At 47.8% G+C, this 12,481-nt stretch overlaps 1 protein-coding gene across 1 annotated transcript in view; it reads right to left on the minus strand.

The window, feature by feature from the left end:
- LOC123993825 (microtubule-associated tumor suppressor candidate 2-like) overlaps positions 1-3,663 on the minus strand; it is a 134,405-nt gene extending 130,742 nt beyond the window's left edge. The window contains exon 1 of the mRNA XM_046296294.1: positions 3,610-3,663. Within this exon, the coding sequence (XP_046152250.1) occupies positions 3,610-3,663 (54 nt within the window). The remainder of the gene's footprint in view (positions 1-3,609) is intronic.
- Between the last annotated feature and the right edge of the window lie 8,818 nt (positions 3,664-12,481).

A 12,481-nucleotide genomic window follows, 5' to 3' on the forward strand; every position in this document is an offset into this window, starting at 1 on the left:
ACTGTACATCTCCTGATTTATATACAGTAAATCCTCGACAATGTTTTACAATATGACCAAAAAAAGGGTTTTTATTACTATGATGATATACTATAATTTGTGAGGGATTATGTCTGATCATGTCTCGTTTTAATACATGAACAATACACTACTTTCACTGAGGCTTGAATGAACTATCAGGGTCGCAATAAATGGTGGACAGCACACTTCATCAACTTCTCTTAACAAAACGGAGTGCCGGAATTTTAGCACTACTAGAATGACCATCATTCTAACCGTTAATATTTGAATTGTGTAAATATTCCAAAATAAATAACACATTGCAAAATGTATGCATTTATTTATTTTTTAAAGGTGATACCTCAGGATACCTAATGAATACTGTAATACTGTAATAAGTCAGAAAATGTATTGCTTGATCCAGAAGTGCAATAGACTGTAAAATTCTAAAATAAGACAACAGTTGCCTGCCCAGCTGATGACCCATTCAAACTACACCTAAACTATCTTAAAACTAATTTCACACATACAGTATGATAATAAATGTGTCAAATTAAATTAACAGTTTGATGGGTGATAATATTACAATTGTCAAATAGAGAAGGAAGAGACTGATTACCAGTTTAGTGAGCATTGATAAAGTAAGAGACAGTTTACCGAACAGCGCTTTGTACAATATTCCCGCCAGAGATACATGCAAGCCAGAAGTTTTGATTGCTAAACCCTATCAGAAAGAGTCTGTTCTGAGGTTCTGATTGCTATACCCTATCAGAAAGAGTCTGTTCTGAGGTTCTGATTGCTATATCCTATCAGAAAGAGTCTGTTCTGAGGTTCTGATTGCTATATCCTATCAGAAAGAGTCTGTTCTGAGGTTTTGATTGCTATATCCTATCAGAAAGAGTCTGTTCTGAGATTCTGATTGCTATATCCTATCAGAAAGAGTCTGTTCTGAGGTTCTGATTGCTATATCCTATCAGAAAGAGTCTGTTCTGAGGTTCTGATTGCTATATCCTATCAGAAAGAGTCTGTTCTGAGGTTCTGATTGCTATATCCTATCAGAAAGAGTCTGTTCTGAGGTTCTGATTGCTATACCCTATCAGAAAGAGTCTGTTCTGAGGTTCTGATTGCTATATCCTATCAGAAAGAGTCTGTTCTGAGGTTTTGATTGCTATACCCTATCGGAAAGAGTCGATTCTGAGGTTTTGTGATGAACCTAGTCTTGGAAAGATGATCTAAATATTGCGCGAATGGGCTCATTTTGTAAAAACAACTATTTCCTAGAATAACTGCAGCTCTATGGGTTTCCATAACTCCTCACCCATGTGAGTACTGGTGACAATCAGCTATAGCTATTTGGGAAAAATAGCCTTTCAGTTTTATTCTGTTATATTGCATGATATTCTTACTGTCAAATATATATATATATACTGTATGTGTTGACTGTGGTAGTGCAGGGGAATAAGTGTGTGATGTCTCCTAAATTAACAGGTAAATGTTGAAATGTCTATTATTTTCATCTATGTATGTTTTTGTATTGTCAAAAAAGACAACTATTGATGATCTTGGTGCCAGACCCATGTGGTCTATCTATTCCAGAACCATCTGATCCTATCTATTCCGGACCCATCTGATCCTATCTATTCCAGACCCATCTGATCCTATCTATTCCAGACCCATCTGATCTATCTATTCCAGACCCATCTGATCCTATCTATTCCAGAACCATCTGATCCTATCTATTCCAGACCCATCTGATCTATCTATTCCAGACCCATCTGATCCTATCTATTCCAGACCCATCTGATCCTATCTATTCCAGACCCATCTGATCCTATCTATTCCAGACCCATGTGGTCTATCTATTCCAGACCCATCTGATCCTATCTATTCCAGACCCATCTGATCTATCTATTCCAGACCCATCTGATCCTATCTATTCCAGACCCATCTGGTCCTATCTATTCCAGACCCATCTGCTCTATCTATTCCAGAACCATCTGATCTATCTATTCCAGACCCATCTGATCCTATCTATTCCAGACCCATCTGATCTATCTATTCCAGACCCATCTGATCCTATCTATTCCAGACCCATCTGCTCTATCTATTCCAGACCCATCTGATCTATCTATTCCAGACCCATCTGATCTATCTATTCCAGACCCATCTGATCTATCTATTCCAGACCCATCTGATCCTATCTATTCCAGACCCATCTGATCCTATCTATTCCAGACCCATCTGATCCTATCTATTCCAGACCCATGTGGTCTATCTATTCCAGACCCATCCATCTATTCCAGACCCATCTGCCTATCTATTCCAGACCCATCTGATCTATCTATTCCAGACCCATCTGATCCTATCTATTCCAGACCCATCTGGTCTATCTATTCAGACCCATCTGATCCTATCTATTCCAGACCCATCTGATCTATCTATTCCAGACCCATCTGATCCTATCTATTCCAGACCCATTGATCTATCTATTCCAGACCCATCTGATCTATCTATTCCAGACCCATCTGATCCTATCTATTCCAGACCCATCTGATCTATCTATTCCAGACCCATCTGATCTATCTATTCCAGACCCATCTGATCCTATCTATTCCAGACCCATCTGATCTATCTATTCCAGACCCATCTGATCTATCTATTCCAGACCCATCTGATCTATCTATTCCAGACCCATCTGATCTATCTATTCCAGACCCATCTGATCATCTATTCCAGACCCATGGTCTATCTATTCTCGACCCATCTGATCTATCTATTCCAGACCCATCTGATCCCATTCTATTCCAGACCCATGTGTGGTCTATCTATTCCAGACCCATCTGATCCTATCTATTCCAGACCCATCTGATCTCTATTTCAGTAAATTTGAGGCCCTCTGACAACCAGGTGCTATCTGTCTAGTGTAAAGTTAAGGCCCTCTGACCAACCAGGTCCAATCTTGTCTAGTGTAAAGTTAAGGCCCTCTGACCAACCAGGTCCAATCTGTCTAGTGTAAAGTTAAGGTCCTCTGACCAACCAGGTCCAATCTGTCTAGTGTAAAGTTAAGGCCCTCTGGACCAACCAGGTCCAATCTGTCAGTGTAAGGGGGCTGAGGGGGCTGGGGAGAGGTGGGAGGGAGAGAGAGGGCCTGTCTGTTCCTGTGATCTGGGGCCTTGGAGGATGAGAATATGCACAGCTGAGGTTCCTGACCACTGTGCGCCGCCCCTGCCTGCTGGGGCAGCAGAGCAGCCTCATGATGCTGAGTACTGTGGACGGGGCCTCTGAGCCATCACAGAGACACACGCACACACACACGCACAAAAGCACACAAGCACGTGTGTATGCATGCCACTCACAAAATGATTGGTTAAATTGAGAAGACTTCTTTAATCCTCAGACATGTTGTAATCTGTTCCTGTTCCCTCCTCTCCTCTCACAATCCCAACTGCGACCCAAACGGAGCCCTATACACTAAAACGACTTGTGACCAGGGCCCCTATAGAGATGCCATTTGGGATGCAGAACCCATAGGGAGAAAAACAGAGGCCCAAAATCAAGGAAGGAATACGAACACTACTACCGCGGTCCCCAGGGAGACCAAATAGTTACGTGGTTGCGCAAGTTGCAGAGTGCCACAAGCAGGAACTTCAGCTCTCTTTTCATCGGATACGGTGGGGAAACTGGCGAGCCTTCGACCCCGGTGTTAAAGTCCTAAAACACCACTATTTACAACCAACAGCAACATTCTCTAACGCCACAACCATGCAGTCATCCGTGGCTACAGAGCCAAGAGAGTGTGAAATGCTCACCGATTACATAATCACTTTCTGCATGTTATTATTGAAAGAGAACATGACCCTTTGTGTATCACTAAAAAAAAATGGGCCCCCTTTGGTCCTCGAGAACAGGATCAGGAGGCACTGCATTAGGCTAGGATTGGGTCATCCATTGTGTAGCAGTCACACGTAGTATTAATCCCAACTTGCAGTGACCTCCTGCATGTGTGTTGTGTTCATTTATGTACATTTGAACATCTTGGCCATGTTCTGTTATAATCTCCACCGGCACAGCCAGAAGAGGACTGGCCACCCCACATAGCCCGGTCCTCTCTAGGTTTCTTCCTAGGTTTTGGCCTTTCTAGGGAGTTTTTCCTAGCCACCGTGCTTTTACACCTGCATTGTTTTGCTGTTTGGGGTTTTAGGGCTGGGTTTCTGTACAGCACTTTGAGATATCAGCTGATGCATTAAGGGCTATATAAATAAATTTGATTTGATTTGATTTGATATCCCCAGGAATGTACTTCGATCTACGTGCAGAAAAAACACACTAAAATAGACCTTAATTGTTAAAATATGTAGGACACGGAGATGTTTTTTTAAATTCACTGGATGTTTCCCAAATGGAAACCTATTCCCTATATAGTGCACTACTTTGAACAAGGTCCCTGTCTTATAACGTGCATTACTTAGACCAGGATGTGTAGGGATTATGGGGCCATGTGGGATACAGCTATTGACGTTCTTTGTTTTGACAACTGAACAGTGACACTCTGTGTGTAAAACTACAACATTAATCTCAACCTGGTGGTTTCTAGTACACACACACACACACACACACACACACACACACACACACACACACACACACACACACACACACACACACACACACACACACACACACACACACACACACACACACACACACACACACACACACACAGGTGGTGCATATCTAATTATTATTAAATTATTCTAGTAGCAATTATTTGTTATTAAACCATAAATACAGGATCCATACAGTAGTGTTACCATGACAACAGGAGAGATGCTAACAAGGCAGATCCCTGGCTGGTAGTGTTACCATGAGATGGCAGCAGGAGAGATGCAAGTCAAGGCAGATCCTGGCTGGTAGTGTTACCATGGAGACAACAGGAGAGATGCTGTTAAACAAGGCAGATCCCTGGCTGGTAGTGTTACCATGGAGACAACAGGATAGATGCTGTTAAACAAGGCAGATCCCTGGCTGGTAGTGTTACCATGGAGACAACAGGAGAGATGCTGTTAAACAAGGCAGATCCCTGGCTGGTAGTGTTACCATGGAACCAACAGGAGAGATGACTGATGCAGACTCTCTCTGTCCTCTGTTCTAGTACCGCTTCCCAAATGGCACCCTATTCCCTATGGGCCCTGGTCTAAAAGTAGTCCCCTATATAGGCAATAGGTTACCATTTGGGACACAGCTGTTTTAATGGGTCTGGTAAAACACAAGACAATGGCTGCTTTCAGACCCGGCATCTGGTATTTCATTACAGGGTTGTCCATGTTGAAATAGAACAACTTCTCTCAGTCAGCACCTTTGAGCGGTAAACTAAATAAACTATTTCCAACACAACAAGTCAAATAAATATCAATCTTTTTTTTTTTTAAAGTGAGTCTCCATTACATTGTCCGTGTTGCCCAAAGTATGAACAGAACATAAAACCAGCCCGATAATATGGCAATAGAAGGAAAAGGTGTGTCTGTATGAATGCCTAGCTTGGTTCCTAGGTTTTCCAGGGACAGTTCTCTGAACATTGTATGAGTAGTCTTCACTAACATCATTTCCTCATGACAGAATCTATACATGCACACTCAATATGACCACACCCATTTGTACAGGGAACGTGCCTTGTTAGTTCTGCTAGGCTGCGAGCGTGTGTATGTGCGTGTCTGTCTGTCTGACTGTCTGTGTCCGTGTGTGTGTCCGTGTGTGTGTCCGTCCGTGTGTGTGTCCGTGTGTGTGTGTGTCCGTGTGTGTGTCCGTGTGTGTGTCTGTGGAGTGTTTCCCTAATCAGTGTGGCGACTAGAGACTAGAGACTAGAGACAGCAGATTACTGCAGAGGAGAGGTGGGCTATATCATGGAGCTAGTAGAGACTAGAGACTAGAGACTAGAGACTAGAGACTAGAGACAGCAGATTACTGCAGATGAGAAGAGGGCTATATCATGGAGCTAATAGAGACTAGAGACTAGAGACTAGAGACTAGAGACAGCAGATTACTGCAGATGAGAAGAGGGCTATATCATAGAGCTAATAGAGACTAGAGACTAGAGACTAGAGACAGCAGATTACTGCAGAGGAGAGGTGGGCTATATCATGGAGCTAGTAGAGACTAGAGACTAGAGACAGCAGATTACTGCAGAGGAGAAGAGGGCTATATCATGGAGCTAGTAGAGACTAGAGACTAGAGACTAGAGACAGCAGATTACTGCAGAGGAGAAGAGGGCTATATCATGGAGCTAATAGAGACTAGAGACTAGAGACTAGAGACAGCAGATTACTATATCATCAGCACTTTAGATGGAGTAATGCCTCCAGGGAGAAGCTTTAGATGGAGTAATGCCTCCAGGGAGAAGCTTTAGATGGAGTAATGCCTTCAGGGAGAAGCTTTAGATGGAGTAATGCCTTCAGGGAGAAGCTTTAGATGGAGTAATGCCTTCAGGGAGAAGCTTTAGATGGAGTAATGCCTCCAGGGAGAAGCTTTAGATGGAGTAATGCCTTCAGGGAGAAGCTTTAGATGGAGTAATGCCTTCAGGGAGAAGCTTTAGATGGAGTAATGCCTCCAGGGAGAAGCTTTAGATGGAGTAATGCCTCCAGGGAGAAGCTTTAGATGGAGTAATGCCTCCAGGGAGAAGCTTTAGATGGAGTAATGCCTCCAGGGAGAAGCTTTAGATGGAGTAATGCCTTCAGGGAGAAGCTTTAGATGGAGTAATGCCTTCAGGGAGAAGCTTTAGATGGAGTAATGCCTCCAGGGAGAAGCTTTAGATGGAGTAATGCCTCCAGGGAGAAGCTTTAGATGGAGTAATGCCTCCAGGGAGAAGCTTTAGATGGAGTAATGCCTCCAGGGAGAAGCAGCAGCTTTGTGGCCTCCAATTAAACAGAGGCGTTGATGAGAGGACAAGGACATGTCTTACAGAGGGAGAGGGCTGTCCATATTCATTAAGACATGTCTTATAGAGGGAGAGGGCTGTCCATATTCATTAAGACATGTCTTATAGAGGGAGAGGGCTGTCCATATTCATTAAGACATGTCTTATAGAGGGAGAGGGCTGTCCATATTCATTAAGACATGTCTAGGGTCTGTCCATATTCATTAAGACATGTCTAGGGCCTGCCTGCCTGCCTGCCTGCCTGCCTGCCTGCCTGTCCATATTCATTAAGACATGTCTAGGGTCTGTCCATATTCATTAAGACATGTCTAGGGCCTGCCTGCCTGCCTGCCTGCCTGCCTGCCTGCCTGCCTGCCTGCCTGCCTGCCTGCCTGCCTGCCTGCCTGCCTGCCTGCCTGCCTGCCTGCCTGCCTGCCTGCCTGCCTGCCTGCCTGCCTGCCTGCCTGCCTGCCTGCCTGCCTGCCTGCCTGCCTGCCTGCCTGCCTGCCTGCCTGCCTGCCTGCCTGCCTGCCTGCCTGCCTGCCTGCCTGCCTGCCTGCCTGCCTGCCTGCCTGCCTGCCTGCCTGCCCGCCTGCCTGCCTGCCTGCCTGCCTGCCTGCCTGCCTGCCTGCCTGCCTGCCTGCCTGCCTGCCTGCCTGCCTGCCTGCCTGCCTGCCTGCCTGGCCTGCCTAGCTCGCCTGCCTGCCTGCCTGCCTGCCTGCCTGCCTGCCTGCCTGCCTGCCTGCCCGCCTGCCTGCCTGCCTGCCTGCCTGCCTGCCTGCCTGCCTGCCTGCCTGCCTGCCTGCCTGCCTGCCTGCCTGCCTGCCTGCCTGCCTGCCTGCCTGCCTGCCTGCCTGCCTGCCTGCCTGCCTGTGTCATGCAGGTGAAAGAGGACCCAAAGCTATCTAATGAAACAGAGTTTATTTAAATCCAAACAGGGAATAACAAAAATCCTCTAGTCTGTAGAGGGGAATAACTAGAGAAGCGGCCACAGACTGCAGGTCGTCTGGTAGGCGCAGGCCGTAGTTGATAGAGCCACCTGCTCACACGCAGCCTCTGATGAAGGCAAAACACGATAGACAGGGCGAAACACAATCACAGCATGGTGAATACAAACAAGGAACCGACGGGACAGGAACGGAACACAAAGGAATAAATAGGGGACTCTAATCAGGGGAAAGGATCGGGAACAGGTGTGGGAAGACTAAATGATGATTAGGGAATAGGAACAGCTGGGAGCAGGAACGGAACGATAGAGAGAAGAGAGAGCGAGAGAGTGAGAGGGAGGGATAGATAGAAGGAGGGAAAGAACCAAATAAGACCAGCAGAGGGAAACGATAGCATGGGGAGCACAGGGACAAGACATGATAATAAATGACAAACATGACAGTACCCCCCACTCACCGAGCGCTCCTGGCGCACTCGAGGAGAAATCCTGGCGGCAACGGAGGAAATCATCGATGAGTGAACGGTCCAGCACGCCCCGAGACGGAACCCAACCCTCTCCTCAGGGACCGTAACCCTCCCAATCCACAAGGTATTGGTGACCCCCTGGCCCCCGAGAACGCATGTCCATGATCTTATGTACCTTGTAAATAGGTGCGTCTCGACAAGGACGGGAGGGGGAGGGAAGACGAACGGGGGTGCGAAGAAAGGGCTTAACACAGGAGACATGGAAGACAGGATGGACGCGACGAAGATGTCGCGGAAGAAGTGAAATGCACAGCACAGGACCACGACCTGGGAGACACGGAACGGACCAATGAACCGCGGAGTCAACTTACGAGAAGCTGTCGTAAGAGGAAGGTTGCGAGTGGAAAGCCACACTCTCTGGCCGGCAAACAATACCTTGGACTCTTAATCCTGCGTTTATTGGCGGCTCACAGTCCTCCCCGCAGACAAAGGCAGACCGGTAATGAAGTCTAAGGCGATGTGAGACCATGGTCGAGAAGGAATGGGAGCGGTCTGAGACGACCGGCAGGAGGAGAGTTACCCGACTTTAGTCTGCGCGCAGTCCGAACAAGCAGCCACGAAACGGGCGCGTGTCACGCTCCTGAGTCGGCCACCAAAAAGCGCTGGCGAATAGACGCAAGAGTGCCTCGAACACCGGGATGACCAGCTAACTTGGCAGAGTGAGCCCACTGAAGAACAGCCAGACGAGTGGAAACAGGAACGAAAAGGAGGTTACTAGGACAAGCGCGGCGACGCAGTGTGCGTGAGTGCTTGCTTAACCTGTCCTTCAATTCCCCAGACTGTTAACCCGACAACACGCCCATAAGGAAGAATCCCTCGGGATCAGTAGAAGCCACAGAAGAACTAAACAGACGGGATAAGGCATCAGGCTTGGTGTTCTTGCTACCCGGACGGTAAGAAATCACAAACTCGAAACGAGCGAAAAACAACGCCCAACGAGCTTGACGGGCATTAAGTCGTTTTGGCAGAACGGATGTACTCAAGGTTCTTATGGTCTGTCCAAACGACAAAAGGGACGGTCGCCCCTCCAACCACTGTCGCCATTCGCCTAGGGCTGCGGATGGCGAGCAGTTCACGGTTACCCACATCATAGTTGCGCTCAGATGGCGACAGGCGATGAGAAAAATAAGCGCAAGGATGAACCTTATCGTCAGACTGGAAGCGCTGGGATAGAATGGCTCCCACGCCTACCTCTGAAGGCCAACCTCGACAATGAATTGTCTAGTGACGTCAGGAGTAACGAGGATAGGAGCGGACGTAAAACGTTCTTTTAGAAGATCAAAAGCTCCCTGGGCGGAACCGGACCACTTAAAACACGTCTTGACAGAAGTAAGAGCTGTGAGAGGGGCAGCAACTTGACCTAAATTACGAATGAAACGCCGATAGAAATTAGCGAAACCTAAAAGCGCTGCAACTCGACACGTGACCTTGGAACGGGCCAATCACTGACAGCTTGACCTTAGCGGAATCCATCTGAATGCCTTCATGAAGATAACGGAACCGAGAAAGTAACGGAGGAGACATGAAAAGAGCACTTCTCAGCCTTTACGTAGAGACAATTCTCTAAAAGGCGCTGTAGAACACGCCGAACGTGCTGAACATGAATCTCGAGTGACGGAGAAAATCAGGATATTCGTCAAGATAGACAAAACAAAATGTTCAGCATGTCTCTCAGAACATCATTAACTAATGCCTGAAAAACAGCTGGCGATTGGCGACCGAACGGCAGAACCCGGTACCAAAAATGCCCTAACGGAGTGTTAAACGCCGGCTTCACTGGTCCCCCCTCTGATGCGCACGAGATGGTAAGCGTTACGAAGGGTCCAATCCTAGTAAAGCACCTGGCTCCCTGCAGAATCTCGAAGGCTGATGACATAAGGGGAAGCGGATAACGATTCTTAACCGTTATGTCATTCAGCCTCGATATCCACGCAGGGGCGCAGAGTACCGTCCTTCTTAACAAAAAGAACCCCCGCCCGGCCGGAGAAGAAGAAGGCACTATGGTACCGGCGTCAAGAGACACAGACAAATAATCCTCGAGAGCCTTACGTTGGGAGCCGACAGAGAGTATAGGCCACCGAGGAGGAGTGGTCCCCGGAAGGAGATCACTACTACAATCATACGACCGGTGAGGAGGAAGGAGTTGGCTCGGGACCGACTGAAGACCAGCGCAGATCATGATATTCCTCCGGCACTCCTGTCAAATCGCCAGGTTCCTCCTGAGAAGTAGGGACAGAAGAAACGGGAGGGATGGCAGACATTAAACACTTCACATGACAAGAAACGTTCCAGGATAGGATAGAATTACTAGACCAATTAATAGAAGGATTATGACATACTAGCCAGGGATGACCCAAACAACAGGTGTAAACGGTGAACGGAAAATCAAAAGAAATAGTCTCACTGTGGTTACCAGATACTGTGAGGGTTAAAGGTAGTGTCTCAAATCTGATACTGGGAAGATGACTACCATCTAAGGCAAACATGTGGCGTAGGCTTATCTAACGGTCTGAAAGGAATGTCATGTTTCCGAACCCATGCTTCGTCCATGAAACAACCTCAGCCCCAGAGTCAATCAAGGCACTGCATGGGGCACCCGAACCGGTCCAGCGTAGATGGACCGACATAGTAGTACAAGATCTAGATGAAGGGACCTGAGTAGTAGCGCTCACCAGTAACCCTCCCGTTTACTGATGGCTCTGGCCTCTTACTGGACATGAATTAACAAAATGTCCAGCAACTCCGCAATAGAGGCACAGGCGGTTGGTGATCCTCCGTTCCCCTCTCCTTAGTCGAGATGCGAATCCTCCCAGCTGCATGGGCTCAGTCTCAAAGCCAGAGGAGGGAGATGGTTGCGATGCGGAGCAGGGAAACACCGTTGATGCGAGCTCTCTTCCACGAGCCCGGTGACGAAGATCTACCCGTCGTTCTATGCGGATGGCGAGAGCAATCAAAGAGTCCACATCTGATGGAACCTCCCGGGAGAGAATCTCATCCTTAACCACTGCGTGGAGTCCCTCCAGAAAACGAGCGAGCAGCGCCCGGCTCGTTCCACTCACTAGAGGCAGCAAGAGTGCGAAACTCAATGGAATAATCCGTTATGGACCGTTCACCTTGGCATAAGGAAGCCAGGGCCCTAGAAGCCTCCCCACCAAAAACTGAACGGTCAAAAACCCAATCATCTCTTTAAAGTTCTGAACTTGTTAGAGCAATCCGCCCTTGCCTCCCAGATAGCTGTGCCCCATTCTCGAGCCCGGCCAGTAAGGAGTGAAATGACGTAAGCAACCCGAGCTCTCTCTCTAGAGTATGTGTTGGGTTGGAGAGAGAACACAATCTCACACTGCGTGAGAAAGGAGCGGCACTCAGTGGGCTGCCCGGAGTAGCAAGGTGGGTTATTAACCCTAGGTTCTGGAGGCTCGGCAGGCCAGGAAGTAACAGGTGGCACGAGACGTAGACTCTGGAACTGTCCAGAGAGGTCGGAAACCTGAGCGGCCAGGTTCTCCACGGCATGGCGAGCAGCAGACAATTCCTGCTCGTGTCTGCCGAGCATGGCTCCTTGGATCTTGACGGCAGTGTAACGAGCCTGAAGTCGCTGGGTCCATTCCTTGGTCGGTTCCTTCTGTCATGCAGGTGAAAGAGGACCCAAAAGCGACTTAACAGAAACAGAGTTTATTTAAATCCAAACAGGGAATAACAAAATCCTCTAGTCTGTAGAGGGGAATAACTAGAGAAGCGGCCACAGACTGCAGGTCGCTCGGGTAGGCGCAGGCCGTAGTTGATAGAGCCACCTGCTCACACGCAGCATCTGATGAAGGCAAAAACACGACAGGACAGGGCGAAACACAATCACAGCATGGTGAATACAAAACAAGGAACCGACGGGACAGGAACGGAACACAAAGGAATAAATAGGGGACTCTAATCAGGGGAAAGGATCGGAACAGGTGTGAGGAGGGAAAGAACCAAATAAGACCAGCAGAGGGAAACGAATAGCATGGGGAGCACAGGGACAAGACATGATAATAAATGACAAACATGACAGCCTGCCTGCCTGCCTGCCTGCCTGCCTGCCTGCCTGCCTGCCTGCCTGCCTGCCTG

This window comes from Oncorhynchus gorbuscha, linkage group LG13 (genome assembly GCF_021184085.1).
Source record: "Oncorhynchus gorbuscha isolate QuinsamMale2020 ecotype Even-year linkage group LG13, OgorEven_v1.0, whole genome shotgun sequence".
NCBI lineage: Eukaryota > Metazoa > Chordata > Actinopteri > Salmoniformes > Salmonidae > Oncorhynchus > Oncorhynchus gorbuscha.